Source organism: Pollachius pollachius (genome assembly GCF_949987615.1).
Source record: "Pollachius pollachius genome assembly, chromosome: 1".
NCBI classification, from domain to species: Eukaryota; Metazoa; Chordata; class Actinopteri; order Gadiformes; family Gadidae; genus Pollachius; species Pollachius pollachius.
Genome location: NC_136934.1, coordinates 50,620,777 through 50,637,523, shown reverse-complemented (window position 1 = coordinate 50,637,523; position 16,747 = coordinate 50,620,777). Strand labels below are relative to the sequence as shown.

General features: G+C 42.7%; 1 protein-coding gene across 4 annotated transcripts; it reads left to right on the top strand.

Annotated features, from left to right (window-relative positions):
- Nucleotides 1–5,897: 5,897 nt before the first annotated feature.
- LOC307076070 (butyrophilin subfamily 1 member A1-like) lies at nucleotides 5,898–16,638 on the top strand. Of its 4 annotated transcripts, none has more exons than XM_079736922.1 (9): nucleotides 5,898–5,977; nucleotides 9,678–9,762; nucleotides 10,023–10,124; nucleotides 10,234–10,390; nucleotides 13,144–13,232; nucleotides 13,794–14,120; nucleotides 14,541–14,828; nucleotides 15,239–15,337; nucleotides 15,422–16,638. In XM_079736922.1, the coding sequence occupies exons 5-9, from the start codon at nucleotides 13,187–13,189 to the stop codon at nucleotides 15,523–15,525; spliced, it is 864 nt and encodes a 287-aa protein (XP_079593048.1). In that variant the 5' UTR covers nucleotides 5,898–5,977; nucleotides 9,678–9,762; nucleotides 10,023–10,124; nucleotides 10,234–10,390; nucleotides 13,144–13,186; the 3' UTR covers nucleotides 15,526–16,638. The 4 variants fall into 4 exon arrangements, with proteins under 4 accessions (XP_079593048.1, XP_079593047.1, XP_079593046.1 ...); XM_079736921.1 differs by having other exon boundaries at nucleotides 12,482–13,232; XM_079736920.1 differs by having other exon boundaries at nucleotides 10,234–12,646.
- The last annotated feature ends 109 nt before the right edge of the window (nucleotides 16,639–16,747 follow it).

Below are 16,747 nucleotides of genomic sequence, written 5' to 3'. Positions count from 1 at the left end.
GCAGCAGTCAATACGGTTTCATTGACTGACCACGTCTGTCAATGAACGAGCAGCTTCCACAGCGTCTGGTGGAACAACGTAATGACAGAGGGTTAGTCGTGGCGCTCTGTCCGCCCGTTCCCATCCACAGCAGCATATGAAGGACAACGTGTTGGTTCGGATGACCCCACCTTGCCCTCTGCTCGGGCCCAGAGGTCCCAGACGGCGTTCAGCACGGCCGCGGTGGCCAGCCGGATCACACCCTTCTCGGGCCGATCTGGTTCGGATAAATAACATTTGAGCTGGTGGTGCGACGCCTATGCCAAGTATTTATTGGCCATTTAGCAGAAACGTTTATCCAACGTGTCCCAGATCTGGGTTTGTTGTATCTTTGTCATTATCATACTTCTGCTGCTCTTAAATGCAGATTTATGGGGTCACTAAAGTCACGCATGTGTACGAGTGCGTGTGTGTGTGTGTGTGTGTGTCTTCTTTTGACACCCTCTGTAACAGGGGTCAGCAACCTTTTCAACTTGCAGTGCCAGTTTTACATTTTCTCGTTAATGAGTGTGCCTTAAGCAACAATATATTAAAGATTAAGCTCAATTATGACACAGCGACCAAAAATATTTCCAGAAGACCTGGAATTGTACTTTTTCCATATAGTCCACAATCATGCATCAACATGTAACCCAGGTTACTAGGCCTTTATTAGATGTCCAGTTTACCAGTTAATTGATAAATCAATTAATAAATTAATATTCCTTATGTGGCAGATAAATGAATAAATAGGGTTTGATTTAAAATAATCTTCCATAAAATGAATAAATAGGATTTATGAATTAAATCTTAAATATGTCAATAAATAGATTAATATACACAAGTTCATTTATATCTGTTAAAAAGAGTATTTTGTTTATTTCAAGTGTGGCAAATGTGCCTTTCTCAAAGTGTACCAAGATTCGGGTGACATGAGGAGTTCACGTAAGGCAACATAGCTTAGCCAATCAGACGCCGTCAAGGTGTACGTGCCGTTCCTCTCACTCTGCCGGACCGTTGTCGAGGTGGCGGCATGCAAACTTTTTGTAAAAGAATATAATTATTTGTGTGAGACCCAGATATATTCGACGTTGAGTTATTATCGGCGGCGCAGAGCGAAGTTGCCGTAGGTTGATTGGCGGACCTTGTGTTTGTGACGGAAGCGAAGGAGAACCGGAACCTGGACTGATCTGAGTGGTGTATTCTACGTTGTACCCGGAGTGTATGTGTATGTGATGCTTGAGCCTCTGGCTGGGTCTTTTGCTTTGGTTGGATTGACACCTGGTTGACATGAAGATTCTTCTTCCGCTGGGATTTCTCCCATCTCTGTAGAGGTAGTGGGGAACCTCAGTGGTAGTGGCGAGCTGCCCGAACCAAAGACTTTTATTTTGTTACAAAGATTTTCTGATTTTCCCATATGCTGGATGTATTGAGAAACTGTGGTTGGTATCTCATGTTTTTGTTTGTGTTTTTGTTTTGTTTCTTTAAATCCACACAATATACCATATTTAAAACTTTACTTGTTGATTGTGTGAGTCCTTTCACTCTGTCACTCAATGCACATTGCAATACCCCTTTCTCCTATAGCGATCTAGATTCTTCTGATTTTTCTGGCCCACGAGTTAATGCACTGATAAATATATAACTGTATCTCCCAGTCCTACCATCGAAGGTTAGAGCTGATGATGGTTACAAACATTTTAAATGTTTTTTTGGTTGTTATATTTGCAACATGGGCTTACAAATTATAATTACATATGTCCCATCTTAAAACACCATTTTCAGAAACTCATTCAAAAACATATTTGCACTGTGAGAAATGTAAAAAGCGAAAATATTTGAGAATGTTGGAACCATCAACATCAATATCTTTAAGACATGTACAGCTTTGCAAAACCACTTGCAACAATATTTTAAATATTTTCTTCTCTATTATTCACAACATAGGTTTAAAAACTATTAATTGATCCCATTTCAGAACACTGCTTTCTGTAACTAATTTAAACATATTTGCACTGGGAGGAAATGCCCAAAACAGAATAAAGTGCAAAATCGGTAGTAATGATTATGCTGCCGCATTGTGCTGTGATTATTTTGGTGGCACGCGTGCCTAGGGTGCCTAGGCCAACCCCTGCTCTATAACAATTTTCAAACTTACCTGCTTCCTTAAAATGGACCACCAGCTTTCAATCCTTTGATTGGCAGGTGAAGTCCGATACATGTGGCTGAGAGGTCTCGCAAAGTCATCGGTGTGTTCCTCTCTTAATGAACAGTGGATGGCAGCCATGTCTCCGTTTTCTGTCCCAGTCTGTACGAAGACGTGCTGGAACTACGCCACAGCTCGAAACACACTGCAGGTAATATCGTGCCATTACTGCAGGGTCGTTGTTGGTGCTGCCACTACTGAGCCACATAAGCCGCCGGGAATACCCATTGATGCAGCCACTGATGGCAATCCCAAAGGGCTTAAGTTTGTCGTATCCATCCACGTGCCACACCTGATTGGGTCCTGCAGCGCAATAGGACCGCTTGACAAATCGGCTCCTATGACGGAGAGATACTCTTTCTGGATTAAGGAATCTGAGTGCTTGCATAACATTATCTCGTCTGACGGTCGAAGAATGCGTCTGTTGCAGGGTCTGCCACATAGACCTGTAGCCCAACAGCTGTCCTGAGCCACTCAATTCAGTCGGGATGGCAGAGTTCACAGTCTCCGTATCTCAGTATCGGAGCATAACTTGCCCTCCGACTAAGGTTGAGCTGTTTCGGCCTTCTATTCAGAGTTTTCAGGCTCATTACCATCCCGTGTTTTGTGGGTGGCCCTTTCTGAAGTGGTCCCGGATAGGGTCTTCCTTTGAGGCCTCATCTAAAGTCATGGACACACAAACTCACACGCAGCAAGCACACACACGGACGGACACACACTGACACACACAGCAGGCTGATTAATTGAAATAACTAATAGGATTTAATGGGGGTTGATAAATTGTGGCCTTGCTGATAGCTAAAACCATGGGACACTTTGATGCAGCACAGAGGAATGGAAGCACAGTAAAGGTGTTACCTGTAGGCCCACGGCCTTCACTTGATGAAGTTGAAGTTGGAAGTCCACGTTCTGCCCACATGACCGGCAAAACTTGGGAGCGTGCCCCAGTTGCACCGCACAAAGGGGGAGAACATGTCAATCTGAAAGATAAAATAATAAAAATAGGTCAGATATCATGCCTACTCTGGCATTACCAGGTCATCACATTGTGCAGTTCATTGGGGGGCCTGAGCCTAGCCTCTACACCAGGGGTCTCAAACTCGCAGCCCGGGGGCCAATTTAGGCCCGCTGGATGATATATTGTGGCCCCCTACTTGACATCAAAGTTTAGTGTTAGTGCGGCCCGCCCGTTGTTGTCAAACGCACATTTTTGCTTTGAGTGGCTTGCCACGCTTTTTTATCACTTGTGATAGGGTGACCAGACGTCCCGGTTTTGCCGGGACAGTCCCAATTTTGAGTTGCGTGTCCTGAGTCCCGACAAAAACCAAAGGACGCTAAAATGTCCCGGTTTCCACCAACCACTATGAAATGTCCCCTGTTGTCAGCCATTACATAGCCAACGTGATCTAATTATAGCCCGATCATTAACTTAGATTGGGTCAGTTGTGCTCCTTTTTTCTGTGGAATACTTGATGCGGCCCAGCCTGACCCAGACTCTACCTCCAGTGGCCCCCAGGTAAGTTGAGTTTGAGACCCCTGCTCTACACCTTTGGATGAGACATCACATTTGACATCATAGCCTATATGCCTGGTGCCCATCAGCAGATGGATAGTTTAGGAACATTGGAGGTAGCATGTTTAACCTTGAGGCCAACCACGGACCTAGGCTATGCTATGCACCTGAGAAATCCTGTAACAAATCTCATGGAGCCATAGAGACCAGTGGTCATGCTAAGCTGATACATAGCGATTTAACTAAGTGGTAGCTGCTAGAGCTAGAGTCCTTTACAGAAGAGGGAATGGTGCTAAAGAAGGGGCAATGTGTTCGTATTCCTGCAAACTTGCACTATGAAGTTTACATATATACTAGCCTATGTGCTTATAGGACAACAATGTAGAAACACCGAGAAATAATAAATCTATTTAGTGACCTTCTCGGCCACCGTACTAGTATGTGCAAGTTGCAAAGTTGCAAATCTCCCAGCTTTCTTGCGGCATTTCACTGAGGCACGCCCCCTTTGGTCGGCCCCGCTCGCAAGTAGAGTCCATGGACCTATTAAAGAAAGGACTGCGGATTAAAAATTGGCGCCCATTAATTCCTATAAAAACTGCTCAATGGCGCAGGGCAACATCAAGGAGAGATTTGCTTCCGCATCATGGGAGCCAGCCACGCATTAGTGCATGACATGCCGGATGCAGAAATACTCTTTTTTTTCTAGCATTGTTAGCATTGTAGCATCATAAGCGAGAGGTCTGAGCCATGGACCTATTAAAGAAAGGACAGCGGATTAATTACCATTCGAGACTAACACGAGAAGATAACGGAGCCGTGCACTGAGCCCTCTCGGACGCCGGGCCGGAAACATTTGTTTCAGTACAACTCCTTTCAGCTGCCCACCCCTCCTTTGGCTGCCAACAACGGCTAATAAAACGCTTTAGCTGGAGTTTTGAAAATAAAAACCTTTCATTTTATTAGTACATGGTATAAAGATGATTATAAGCATTTGATTTATATCCAGAATTTTTTCTGGATACATTTTTCCGCTTGTATAGGAGTGAACGGGGATATCTACTTCCGGGACTTCATGGAGTCCCAGAAGTAGATATCCCCGATCTAAATAGTTTTTCATCACTTCTAGTGTCCGTGGTTTTTCCTTTTACTTAACATGAATGAAGTTGATGGTTTTTAGGCACTGTGGTGACTTTTTATCACTTAAAGTCGCCTAGGTGATTTCTAGACTGGTTCAGCTGTTGATTCTCGGTTCAGAAACAGAAAAATATATAAAAAAATGAGTGAATTAATTATTAGGTCAAAAACGAACAAACTTATCTAAAATAATAATATAAATTAAGATTGTTAAATAATAATAATTGTTAAATAACAATTGTGGCCCAGATGGCAGGAGGAGTGTAATTTAAAGATCACAAAAAGAGAATCATCGGGGGGGGGTAAGTAATTTATAATTCCATGGTCGGTAAACAATATGCTGCTGTGCTCGCTCAGACCTCTCGCTTATGACGCTACAATGCTAGAAAACAATAGTATTTCTGCATCCGGCACGTCATGCACTAGGGTAGTACCAGAGTGATGGATACAACACAACATACTCTCTCTGTGGCTCTGGGTATTCGCTACACTTTTAAGGTCCCATGGCATGCTACTTGGTGGATGCTTTAAAGGAGAATTATGCAACATTTTGGGCTTAATTTACCTTAATATAATAGGTTAAGAGTGATTGTGATGGACCATCACAATGACTCTAGGCGTTGAATACGCCGGGGACGCGTCCCCACCAGTTTTCGTCAAGATTCATTTTGCACCCACCCAAGGGCGTAGGAACCGGGGGGGACGGAGGGGACGTGTCCCCTACAATATCGGAGACAGGCGCATTTGTCCCACCTAAAAATTATACCGGATCTGTCAGGTTTCCGATATGTGTCCCCCCCAATGTTAAACTCATTCCTACGCCCCTGCACCCACCACAAAAAGAATGTTGAATTCAGTTTTTAAAAAAATAAGTTAATAGCGCGAGACAGACGCCAACAAATCCACAAAAAGTCTATCTGGATACGGCACACAGCCGTCAACAATTTGCAACAATTTACACATTGGGATGAGTAGTTCTAGAATTGGGGAGGGGTGGGCGGCTCCTTCTCGGCCACTTCTCGGCCACCGTACTGAACCGCTTCGCACTTCCATCGGCAATCTGTTGCGGGTACAGCCTGCATTTGAGGAGAGAAGGTCAGGAGGAGGTAATGTAACGTATTTATATTTATTCATGATGACAATCAGTAAAAACTCCTTTGTCTTAGTTTGACCGAGGGCAGCGAACGAGTTATCTTGATAGTTTCTAAGTTCTATCATTGACGTTGACGCTATAGCCATAGCCACCATTAGCTTCTAGAAGCCAAGTAGACAAGTTCCTGTGTATTTATTTGAAAATTGACATTTTCATACAAGATGCTGTATGAATCAAGTTAAGTGAAAGAGCGAGAGAGACTTATCGGACAAACAGCCCTACGGAACAATGGGTTTCGTTTTCGTAACATTGAACCGTATGCAACCTTGGTGAAGTTAGTTTGAGGTTGGATATTCGACAGATATTCAACAGATATTCGGCCATTCATTTCCTATGGGAAATTGCTTTTTGCTCAATAGCTTCCAAGTTATGGGACCCAGAGGCCCCAGGCCAATGTAGATCTGTCCTACTATGTGGTACTAACAACACACACCTCACTAAAAATTAATATTTTGCACCTCCTATTTTATTTGAATTTTTTAAGAATCCCATTCATTTCCTATGGGAAACGGCTTTTTGCTCAATAGCTTCCGAGTTATGGGACCCAGACACCCCAGACCAATGTAGACCTGTCCTACTATGTGGTACTAACAACACACACCTCACTAAAAATTAATATTTTGCACTTCCTATTTTATTTGAATATTTTAAGAATCCCATTCATTTCCTATGGGAAATTGCTTTTTGCTCAATAGCTTCCAAGTTATGGGACCCAGAGGCCCCAGGCCAATGTAGATCTGTCCTACTATGTGGTACTAACAACACACACCTCACTAAAAATTAATATTTTGCACCTCCTATTTTATTTGAATTTTTTAAGAATCCCATTCATTTCCTATGGGAAACGGCTTTTTGCTCAATAGCTTCCGAGTTATGGGACCCAGACACCCCAGACCAATGTAGACCTGTCCTACTATGTGGTACTAACAACACACACCTCACTAAAAATTAATATTTTGCACTTCCTATTTTATTTGAATATTTTAAGAATCCCATTCATTTCCTATGGGAAATTGCTTTTTGCTCAATAGCGTCCAATTTATGGAACCCAGATGCCCCAAACCAATGTAGACCTGTCCTACTATGTGGTACTAACAACACACACCTCACTAAAAATTAATATTTTGCACTTCCTATTTTATTTGAATATTTTAAGAATCCCATTCATTTCCTATGGAAAACGGCTTTTTGCTCAATAGCTTTATTTTCAGACGCCCCAGACCAATGCAGACCAACACAGTCTCACTCCGAGATCGTCAAATACCGACTGTTGGCCAAGGCACTTTAGCGTCGGTGGCTGACGGGAAAGGTACCCTTTGCCGTCGGTCAGTGACAGGAAAGGTACCCTTTGCCGTCGGTCGGTGACGGGAAAGGTACCCTTCGGCGTCATCTGCAGACGGAAAGGGGACGCTCCAGCAGCCCATTGACTCCTGTATTAACCCGACTACATCTCTAATAGACGATGTGTCGCTTTGACAAGTTGTGCTTAGTGACGTTGTCCCTCTTGAAAATAGTGTTCCCTGTAATGTAGGGTGTCTTCCCAGATGTCCTTTCCCCTGCCTCGAGGCAATATTTACAAAACATAGACTTCTTGGATTGATCGTACCCAGCCAATTGAAAGTTTTTAACCACTGGGGGTTAAACCTGTACGTTTTCCCGTTGGCCGAGACGGAGTCATGGGGGGAGTCGGCTTCGTCCGAAGGTGCCAGTTCCGTGCATGTGGTCGGCGAGTCAATCTCTTCCATAAGTGGATTTTTTTTCCAAGTTTCCATCTTTATTTGATGAAGAAGAACTTCAGAATACAGAGAAATACCTTTTCATTTTTCTGTTTTGCTTAAAAAGTGAATTTCCCGCGACAATTACAAAGCCTCTTCCTCAACGTGCGAATGTTCGGGAAATGTAGTTTTTTAGTAGTTGAGTGGAACTGGCGAGCCTATAATTCGAAATACATTTCCCTACATGCATCACTCCCATCATGCTCCCACACACTCGTGCTTAGCAGTGCCATTGAAAGCCGTACAGAAAGATGAACGGGTCCTTCTCACCCTTTCGCACCGGTGCGAGTGGACTTGTATTTATCTTCGCACGTTATATATTTTAATAGCAAATGCGATCAAAACTGTCGCACTGTACAGCCCAGTTTACACCTATACTGTGCATAGTCTCATTCACTGCCATGGATTGCAAGAAGGAAATATTACAGAAAGGTCTAAAGCTAAAATATAATTTGCAAGTTCACATAATGAAGTGGGAAAACATATTAAGGTGTGTTTGATTAGTATATCATGAATGGAATTCTTAAAATATTTAAATAAAATAGGAGGTGCAAAATATTAATTTTTAGTGAGGTGTGTGTTGTTAGTACCACATAGTAGGACAGGTCTACATTGGTCTGGGGCCTCTGGGTCCCATAACTCGGAAGCTATTTAGCAAAAAGCCATTTTCCGTAGGAAATGAATGGGATTCTTAAAATATTCAAATAAAATAGTAGGTGCAAAATATATTTTTTTAGTGAGGTGTGTGTTGTTTTCCCATAGGAAATGAATGGCCGAATATCTGTTGAATATCTGTTGAATATCTGTCGAATATCCAACCTCAAACTAACTTCACCACGGTCCGTCTGCATAGTGGCATGTCGATCTAATGGGAAATATTTCGGACCATTGAGACGTCGGATCAATGAGTCGTCGGAATTACGGCATGGCACCCATGTTGGATCGGCCGGCTGTTAGGCTAGCATTACATAATTGTATAATCTTAGATGCAGTTGGAGTTTAGATGAGGTAACATTAATGCTACGCTACCCTCGGCCAGTCTTCCCATATGGTGCATGGCGTCATACATTTTATTTTACCAAAGTGAAGCTTATCTAAGCTTGTTATTGATGGGCTAGTGTAACCAGCACTCGAGTTGAGGGGGGATGGCATCCCCCTTTGGAATTAAAATGATCAAAATTATACCTTCTGAAACAGCCATCCCCCCTTCCCACCCCCTTTTATTTTATCAATTAATGTGGAAATATTACCGCTATTTCATTATAGTGGTTTCCTTTTTCAATTCGGCGCAACGTTACTTTCCCCAGCGACAGATTTGACAGCGATACTGCAATCTCGGGCAGTATTCTATTGCGCAAGCACGCAGCCAGGCTTGCTGTGCGCCTGCGTACTTGCGCAATAGTGCCTTCACGCGCACTATGAGTCATTGTGATGGACCATCACAATGACTAGGCGTCGATTACGTCGATTCCACAGCGTACGAGACAGACACTGGTAGCGTTATGCTGTCTCTGCATCTCAGACATCGCTTCCGCAGACAACTCTGTTCCCTTTTCTCCCTTTCGTTCCAACCCGTGAGCAACGCTAGTCTCCCTTCTCTGCCGAATGCATTTTTGAAAAAAAGAATAAGAATCAGTTTTTAAAATCCTTAAAAGTGATGCATGCCTCGAATCGTGTGATGCGTCCGATGAGCTGCGTTTTTATAAAATATATAATAATATAATAATACTACTAATAATAATTATCACACCGTTGGTCCACCATCCCCCCTCTCTTTTTTTTTACAACTCGACCGCTGAGTGTAACACAATTCCAAGTGTGTAGGCCTAGTGGTTATATTTCTGATACTGATGCCATTTTATTATGCTCCTTCTCCAGACCAGACCTGCTGCAAGTGCCTTTGCGTGGACTGAAAAAAAGTGGTTGCACGTTGTTGTGATTACGTTGTTGTGAAAATACAGAAGTAAGAACTGTGACCAGATATGGATGTGACTTCAGCATTTATTTTTAGTTGATTGCCAAAGAACCCAGAAAGCTTTTTGATTGCAAAGAAATTCTAGCAGAACACAAAGTGTGTGTGTGTGTGTGTGTGTGTGTGTGTGTGTGTGTGTGTGTGTGTGTGTGTGTGTGTGTGTGTGTGTGTTTGTTTGTTTGTTTGTTTGTTTGTGTTATACAATATATACAATAATAACCCAGAAAAACTTTTTGAAAAAAAACAAACAGGGGTGTGTGTAAAGGCTGCCAAGCTGGACAACTACTAAATACAATTTTTATTGCAAGAAGAACCCTGAACGTGAACGACTGAACGACTAAATACAAACAAACGTAAGCCTATTGCATATTCTGCCTTTTAAAATGCCCCAAACAAATGTGAACGCCTCTCCGATGTGCCAATGAAGGCAATGGCTATTTTCTGTCTCGTTATTTTCTCTAGCTTCTCCCTGTGGACCTGGCAGACAGACACACTGTTGAGTCGTGACTGCAACATCGTGGAGCGGAGTCAAGTCTTCAAATGATGCAGGGCACTGAAGCTCCGCTCCGCTGCGCAAGAAGAGACCACAAGCAACGGCCTAACAAGGGCCTCCACTTGGGTAAACAGCCGCCTAACTTCTGGTACCATGGTCTTGAAGATATTAGTGACTTCCTGACTAGAATTGAACTTGTAATTTGCCTTCAGCATAGCTAGTTGCGTTTGCAGCAGCTGTGCATCCGATTCTGGGTAGAGCTCTACTACCTTGCCCGACAGTAGGTGTTGCCCCAACATGGACAAACGGCCAAGGACCTCTTGGCTGAACCTCTCGTCCAGCTGCATGCTTGCTGTATCGATGGCAGAGAAAAACCGCACCCTGAAAAAGTCCTCTGTCGAAGACACGGTGTGGCTGTTTGCAGGCCCACCATATCGGTTAGATGTAGGGGTGTAACGGTACACAAAAGTAACGGTTCGGTACGTACCTCGGTTTTTAAGTCACGGTACGGTACGGCTTAATAGTTAAGGGGAACATTTTTAAAAACTGCTTGTTTGTCAGCAACGGAGAATGGCCGTAGATCAGCAGCAATGAAAACACCAATAAACTTGGTTATGGCATTTGCATTTCTGAATTCCCAGACAGGGGTTGTTGAAATAGTGTCGTGAGCTGGGTTTGCACAGCTCGTTTTTTTTTGTGTGCCACAAACGCTTTCCTTGTGCCATCAACAGCCTGTAACATCCCGCCAATTGTTACTGCTCTCCCTTGCAAGCTTTCATTTTATGTGATTTATGTGGTGTGCAATCAAAAGTCTTGTAACATTTATTGTAATGGTATGACGGTATGTTGGTTGTGGTATATGTTATCAATATTGTAATTGGTTTTTGACAAAATATTGGTTTGATGTGTGCGGTTGCCTGCTACCATGGTTGTTACTTGGTACAAATAATATGGATGATTTACGACCATCTAGTGGCGAGACTGCAAACTGCTAACGAAACGTCATCAAAGTGATTGTAGTTAGCTCCATAAATCATCCATACTGATGTAAATTCAAAATTAATTTAAATAGGAAAGCTAAACGTTAAAGCACGCTAAACACTCCAGTAGCACTAGGCATGCCAGCCAACAGTGTGCCGCGCTGGTAGCGGCTAGCTAGCTATAAAAACTGAAGAATAACTAAGATTAACTGTAGGTATGATCAGAGAATGTGGGGCTCTGGTTGATGTATCGCTATCTTGTCTTTTTTCAGTCGTGACTAGATGTCCCCTCTGCGGCACCGTAGTTGTGGATTGTTTTTGTATGAGCTGCCAGCCTGGCTTGGACAATGAATGAGCTATTAATACCAATACTCTATGGCTGGTATGCAATGATGAGGCATCAGACATTCAATTCATTTTAGCCTGAATACATAGGTAAAAAGCACCAGACCGCTAGTACCATAGATGGGCAGTATCAGAGCGAAAACCTGTTGAACTTAATGGATGTGGTTAGGCAGCAGGCATGTAGGCTACACCACAGGATAAATCTGCCGACCACTGGCACATAAATAAAGGTAAGATGCAAAATTTATTGCTTAAGATTTGCTGATACTGTGGCGAGATCTTTTGTGTTTTTTGCCCTCATGTGGTCAGCTGTTTTAACTTGAAATTGAATACTACTAGCCATAGCCTCCAAGTAGCCTTACTTAATTTATCCAGGGTTTGCGTTCTTACGGTGTTGGGTATAGCCAAGTGGACATTACGATAGTGGAGTCAGTCTCTTGTTGACACAAAGTGACTTTTGGTCATTCTTGCTTTGCTTTAATTCTGGAATAATTGTGTGTGTGTGTGTGTTGGGGGGGGGGAGTGCATTGGTTTTGGTCAGAATGCCTTATGTAGATTGGATGAATGTGTGTTGTGAATTGAGAACAGCCAGCTCATGATGTGATATATAGCGTTCAGCTATAAATATTTTTAGCTTTTTCAATCTTGACATTTATAGTGCTGTGTGTAGCCACACGTTTTCCCCTTCTGAACTTAAACACATAGGTAATTTCCTTTCCAAGCTCCTCTTTGTTTATGTTGGTATAGCTCATGTCACGTCACGTTGTCAACATTGAGTGCATCATGGAGCAGAACATAGCGGGTCATGTCCAATGCTTTTTGAAAACGCTTTCTTCATAAAACGTGTCAGATATCATTTTTTCGTATAAATCATGTGTATCCCGTCTTTCAGAACCTTTCATGACCTGCACTAAAGAGAAATAGAGTGCATCCTCAATGTACCCAGCACTTCCGAAAATGCACTCCAGATTGCGTCTCTGTCCCCATCACATTTCAAACCAAACTGACGCTCATGCTCTGGAGGAACGAGTGTTTGGAATATGAGAGGATTGTAGAGGTAATGTAGGATGCAGAGCGTTACACTGGGGCTCATTCATAAACTTTATTTTACTACTTTATGTTTATATTTACGCCTAACTTTTAGTAACAGGCGAACGACCAAAGCGATCCCTATCATACTATATGATGGAGAATAACTTCTGCAATCTTTTTATTCTATTCTAAGTATTCAGGTCCAGTATTGTGGTTTATTTATTTTTGTTTACTTATGTCTCAGCTCTCTTACTAGTGTTTCTCTTATGCTTTTATTCTACTTTTTATATTGCACTGTTGAAGGAGCATGGGACTCAAGAATTTCATTGCCAGCGATGGCTTCTGTAACTGTTGTGCATATGATAATAAACCATCTTGAAACTTTAATCTATACCAGAGACGTGCTTCTGGTGTCGTACCCCATACCCAGTATGTAGACGCACTACAGGCCTATCGATGTAGAGGCATGTCATGAATACTACAGGATGAGACTCAGTTTGTGTTCATGTGTTTTATCTCCAGTGTCCGCCTCCCCGATACATACCGAGGCTCTTCGGGGTGAATTATGGAAGTCCTCCTTCTCCTGTTGATGTTCTCCACTGTAGTCAATGGTAACACATCACTAATCATACATTTTCTAGCACTGTGGCTGTTTCCTCACTACAGACTTAGAGGAGAGTCTATATGACATGTAACTAGAATCAGGAGTGTATAGGACATGTTACTAGACTCAGAGGAGTTAGCGTACATTTTAGATGAAAAGTGGTTTAATGGATTACATTGTAGTCATATGGATTGATCCTGGTCCAAATCTCCACTCATAACGACGTAGGATAAGATGTAAATATTGACTCAAATTGCCCTTTACAGGTCTACTGTCAGTGATGGGTTAGTCATGTCAATCAAACTTTCTTGGTAACCCAAAATATTCCAAGTCAACACTTTAAGTTACAATACTGGGCCCAAACAAGTTGCTGTGGTTCCTTTTATCTGAAAAGAAGACCCTATAATTGTTTAGTCAGATTTGAGGTGGAGTTCCATCATCATGGTAGATCTAACTCTGATCGAGGAGTCCAAAGAGAACACCAGAGATTTAGGGAGCAAAGGTTTCCTTAACAACAAACCCAGGCATGAGTGACATCATGACATCATTCTGTTTCTCTGTAATGTAGGTGTACTTCTCACTACGACGGCGCTGGTCGGGGAGGACGTCACTCTGTCGTACAGCCCGGAGCTGTCCACAGACCTGACTGAGACGCCAGTGAAATGCTACACGGACAAAATGCTCAGAACAAATGACTTTGTCTTTAAGAAGGACAAACCTCCCAAGGACAATTCTAAACTACTGAGTCCCGCGTACAGAGGGCGAACGAGGCTGTCAGACGAAGACCTGAAGAGAGGAATCATCTCCCTCACACTGTACAACGTCACACGGGCCGATGAAGATAACTACAACTTCGTGTTGCCCTCCGGGAGATACATGATCGCGCTTCTCATAGGTGACAATTCTACCAGTAGGGTGGATAAGATGGACTTTAAGTGTGTGGTTGTATGTGTGTGTTTGTGATGTTACATATTCTAACTTTGAGGAATTAACACACTCAAGGCTTGAGCAGCACAACTAGAGGTGTGGCAACATGGCAGTACAATGAGCGATCTGTTTAACTCTAGATAAAACAAATACAACATGATTAAATATGTGTTATCTGGCCATCTAGGCCACGATCAATGCTTTCTATTTCTCTCTGTGTCTCTCTGTCTCTCTCTGTGTATCTCTGTCTAGGCTGTCTTCTTTGAGATATTGTACTCAATAAATTTAATAATATTGGGTTACTCACGTATTCTCTCACTGTGAATGCTAATGTTAGGTAACAATCCTTAGTTCCTAAAGTACTGACCATAACCTGCCCTACCCCCAGGAGCCGTGTCCTCCGCCAACATCTCCCTGGAGGTACGCCCCGACTGCAGCTGTCTGGTGCTGAGGTGTGAGTCCGTGGGCTGGTACCCCCGCCCACAGCTCTCCTGGTGGACCGATGGAGGCCTCCGTCTGCCTGCTGTCACCCTGAACACCACCTTGGACCCCCCCGGCCTCTACACCATCAGCAGCACCGTGGTGGTGGAGAGGGGCCAGGGAGCCAGGAACTACACCTGTAGAGTTCACCAGGAACGGTTCGACCAGACCAGGGAAACGGAGATAGCCCTTTGTGGTACGTCCTGTCAAGTCGTGGGATGAGCTCACTGAGGCTGTTAAACATGGGCCTGAGAGAGGGACGGTGTAGACAGAGGTGGGGTTATAGTAGGATGTGATGTAAGACAGAGACGTGATATTATAGACAGCTGTGATGTAAGACTGAGGTCGGATGTTACATACAGAGATGTGGTGGAGGTGACGTGTGATGTTAATACAGATGTGATGGAGTTGACGTGTGATGTTAATACAGATGTGATGGAGTTGACGTGTGATGTTAATACAGATGTGATAGAGGTGTGATGTTAGAGGCAGATGGGTATTTATAGATGGAGGTTATATCATCGATGGATGTGACGTGACAGACAGACGTGACGGTATAAACAGTTATGTTATTATTAAGCGCATGTTAATGTGCTTGCCTTGCAGAGGATCAGTTCTCGGTTCTGCCGCCTCGTCCTCATCAACATTGGGGGTTGGTCCCTGTGCCGATGCTTGTCTGTGCCCTTGTGGTGGTCTTGGGGATCGGTGAGTACGCTGTATCTCTAGGATGTTCATCATGATATGAAGTGTGTTCCAACTACATGGTGACCCTCACACTGTTCTGTCCAGCCCGCAGAAATAAAACTCCCAAGTCGTCTGACTGCAACGAAGAACAGACCTCGGCCTTCAAACTCCTCGTGCCTGATCAAAACTCTGACACACGAGTAGTATGATGGATTTTTTTTTGTCATATGCTGCACACTCCATAATGGAGTTTAATATTTTTTTTAATGATTATACAATGTCATATTCTATCAGAGTACTAAACTAGTTCTCTGAGAGTACTGTAGTGCTGCTCGCCCATAACTACACCATTTAGGTGTAGAGCTATACACTCATTGTAACTGAGTATAGCATACAGGAGCTAAAAAATCTTTAACTAACCCGTGCACCCCAACCCCAATGTACCCCGTATCTTGTAAACTTTACAAGATACTTCAACTGTAAGTTACTTCAACTGAGTTGAAGTTCCAGATACTTGTAAACTCTTTACAATGTAAAGAGTTTACCCTATGCCAGGGGTCGGCAACCCTAGGCCCCGTGCCAGTTTTCTTTTATTATTATTATTAAAAAAAATTATAGCACAATGCGGCAGCATAATCATTACTACCAACCTTTTTTGCACTTTATTCTGTTTTGGGCATTTCCTCCCAGTGCAAATATGTTTAAATTAGTTACAGAAACCAGTGTTCTGAAATGGGATCAATTAATAGTTTTTTAACCTATGTTGTGAGTAATAGAGAAGAAAATATTTAAAATATTGTTGCAAGTGGCCTGTATGCAGCGCCTTCACATGGTTTTGCAAAGCTGTACATGTCGTAAAGATATTGATGTGGATGGTTCCAACATTCTCATATATTCTCGTTTTTTACATTTCTCACAGTGCAAATGTGTTTTTGAATGAGTTTCTGAAAATGGTGTTTTAAGATGGGACATATGTAATTATAATTTGTAAGCCCATGTTGCAAATATAACAACCAAAAAAACATTTAAAATGTTGATGTATGATTGTGGACTATATGGAAATGGTACCATTCCAGGTCTTCTGTAAATGTTTTTGGTCGCTGTCATAATTCAGCTTAGTTTTTAATATATTGTTGCTTAAGGCACACTCATTAACGAGAAAATGTAAAACTGGCACTGCAAGTTGAAAAGGTTGCTGACCCCTGCCTTATGCATTACACAATCTGATTCAGATGTTAACTAGCAGTTTGAGCTGCTAGCTCAGGTTACAAACATAGGAGACAAACGGAAGCCTGCTTTCAATGGTCAACACATTGATTCAATAAAACTATGACCAAAAGACCCGGGGTGTCCCCCTCGTGTCATTATTTATTACACACATTCTTGTGAGAGGTTTACTGTAATGGAAAAGTCCATACGTCTCTTCCTTTT

Excerpts from the sequence above, each read along its gene's own strand:
- LOC307076070 (XM_079736922.1), top strand. The coding sequence starts at position 13,187 with ATGGAAGTCCTCCTTCTCCTGTTGATGTTCTCCACTGTAGTCAATG. Across the intron at positions 13,233-13,793 it reads GTTCTCCACTGTAGTCAATG|GTGTACTTCTCACTACGACG; the intron begins GTAACACATCAC and ends TCTGTAATGTAG. Across the intron at positions 14,829-15,238 it reads AACGGAGATAGCCCTTTGTG|AGGATCAGTTCTCGGTTCTG; the intron begins GTACGTCCTGTC and ends CTTGCCTTGCAG.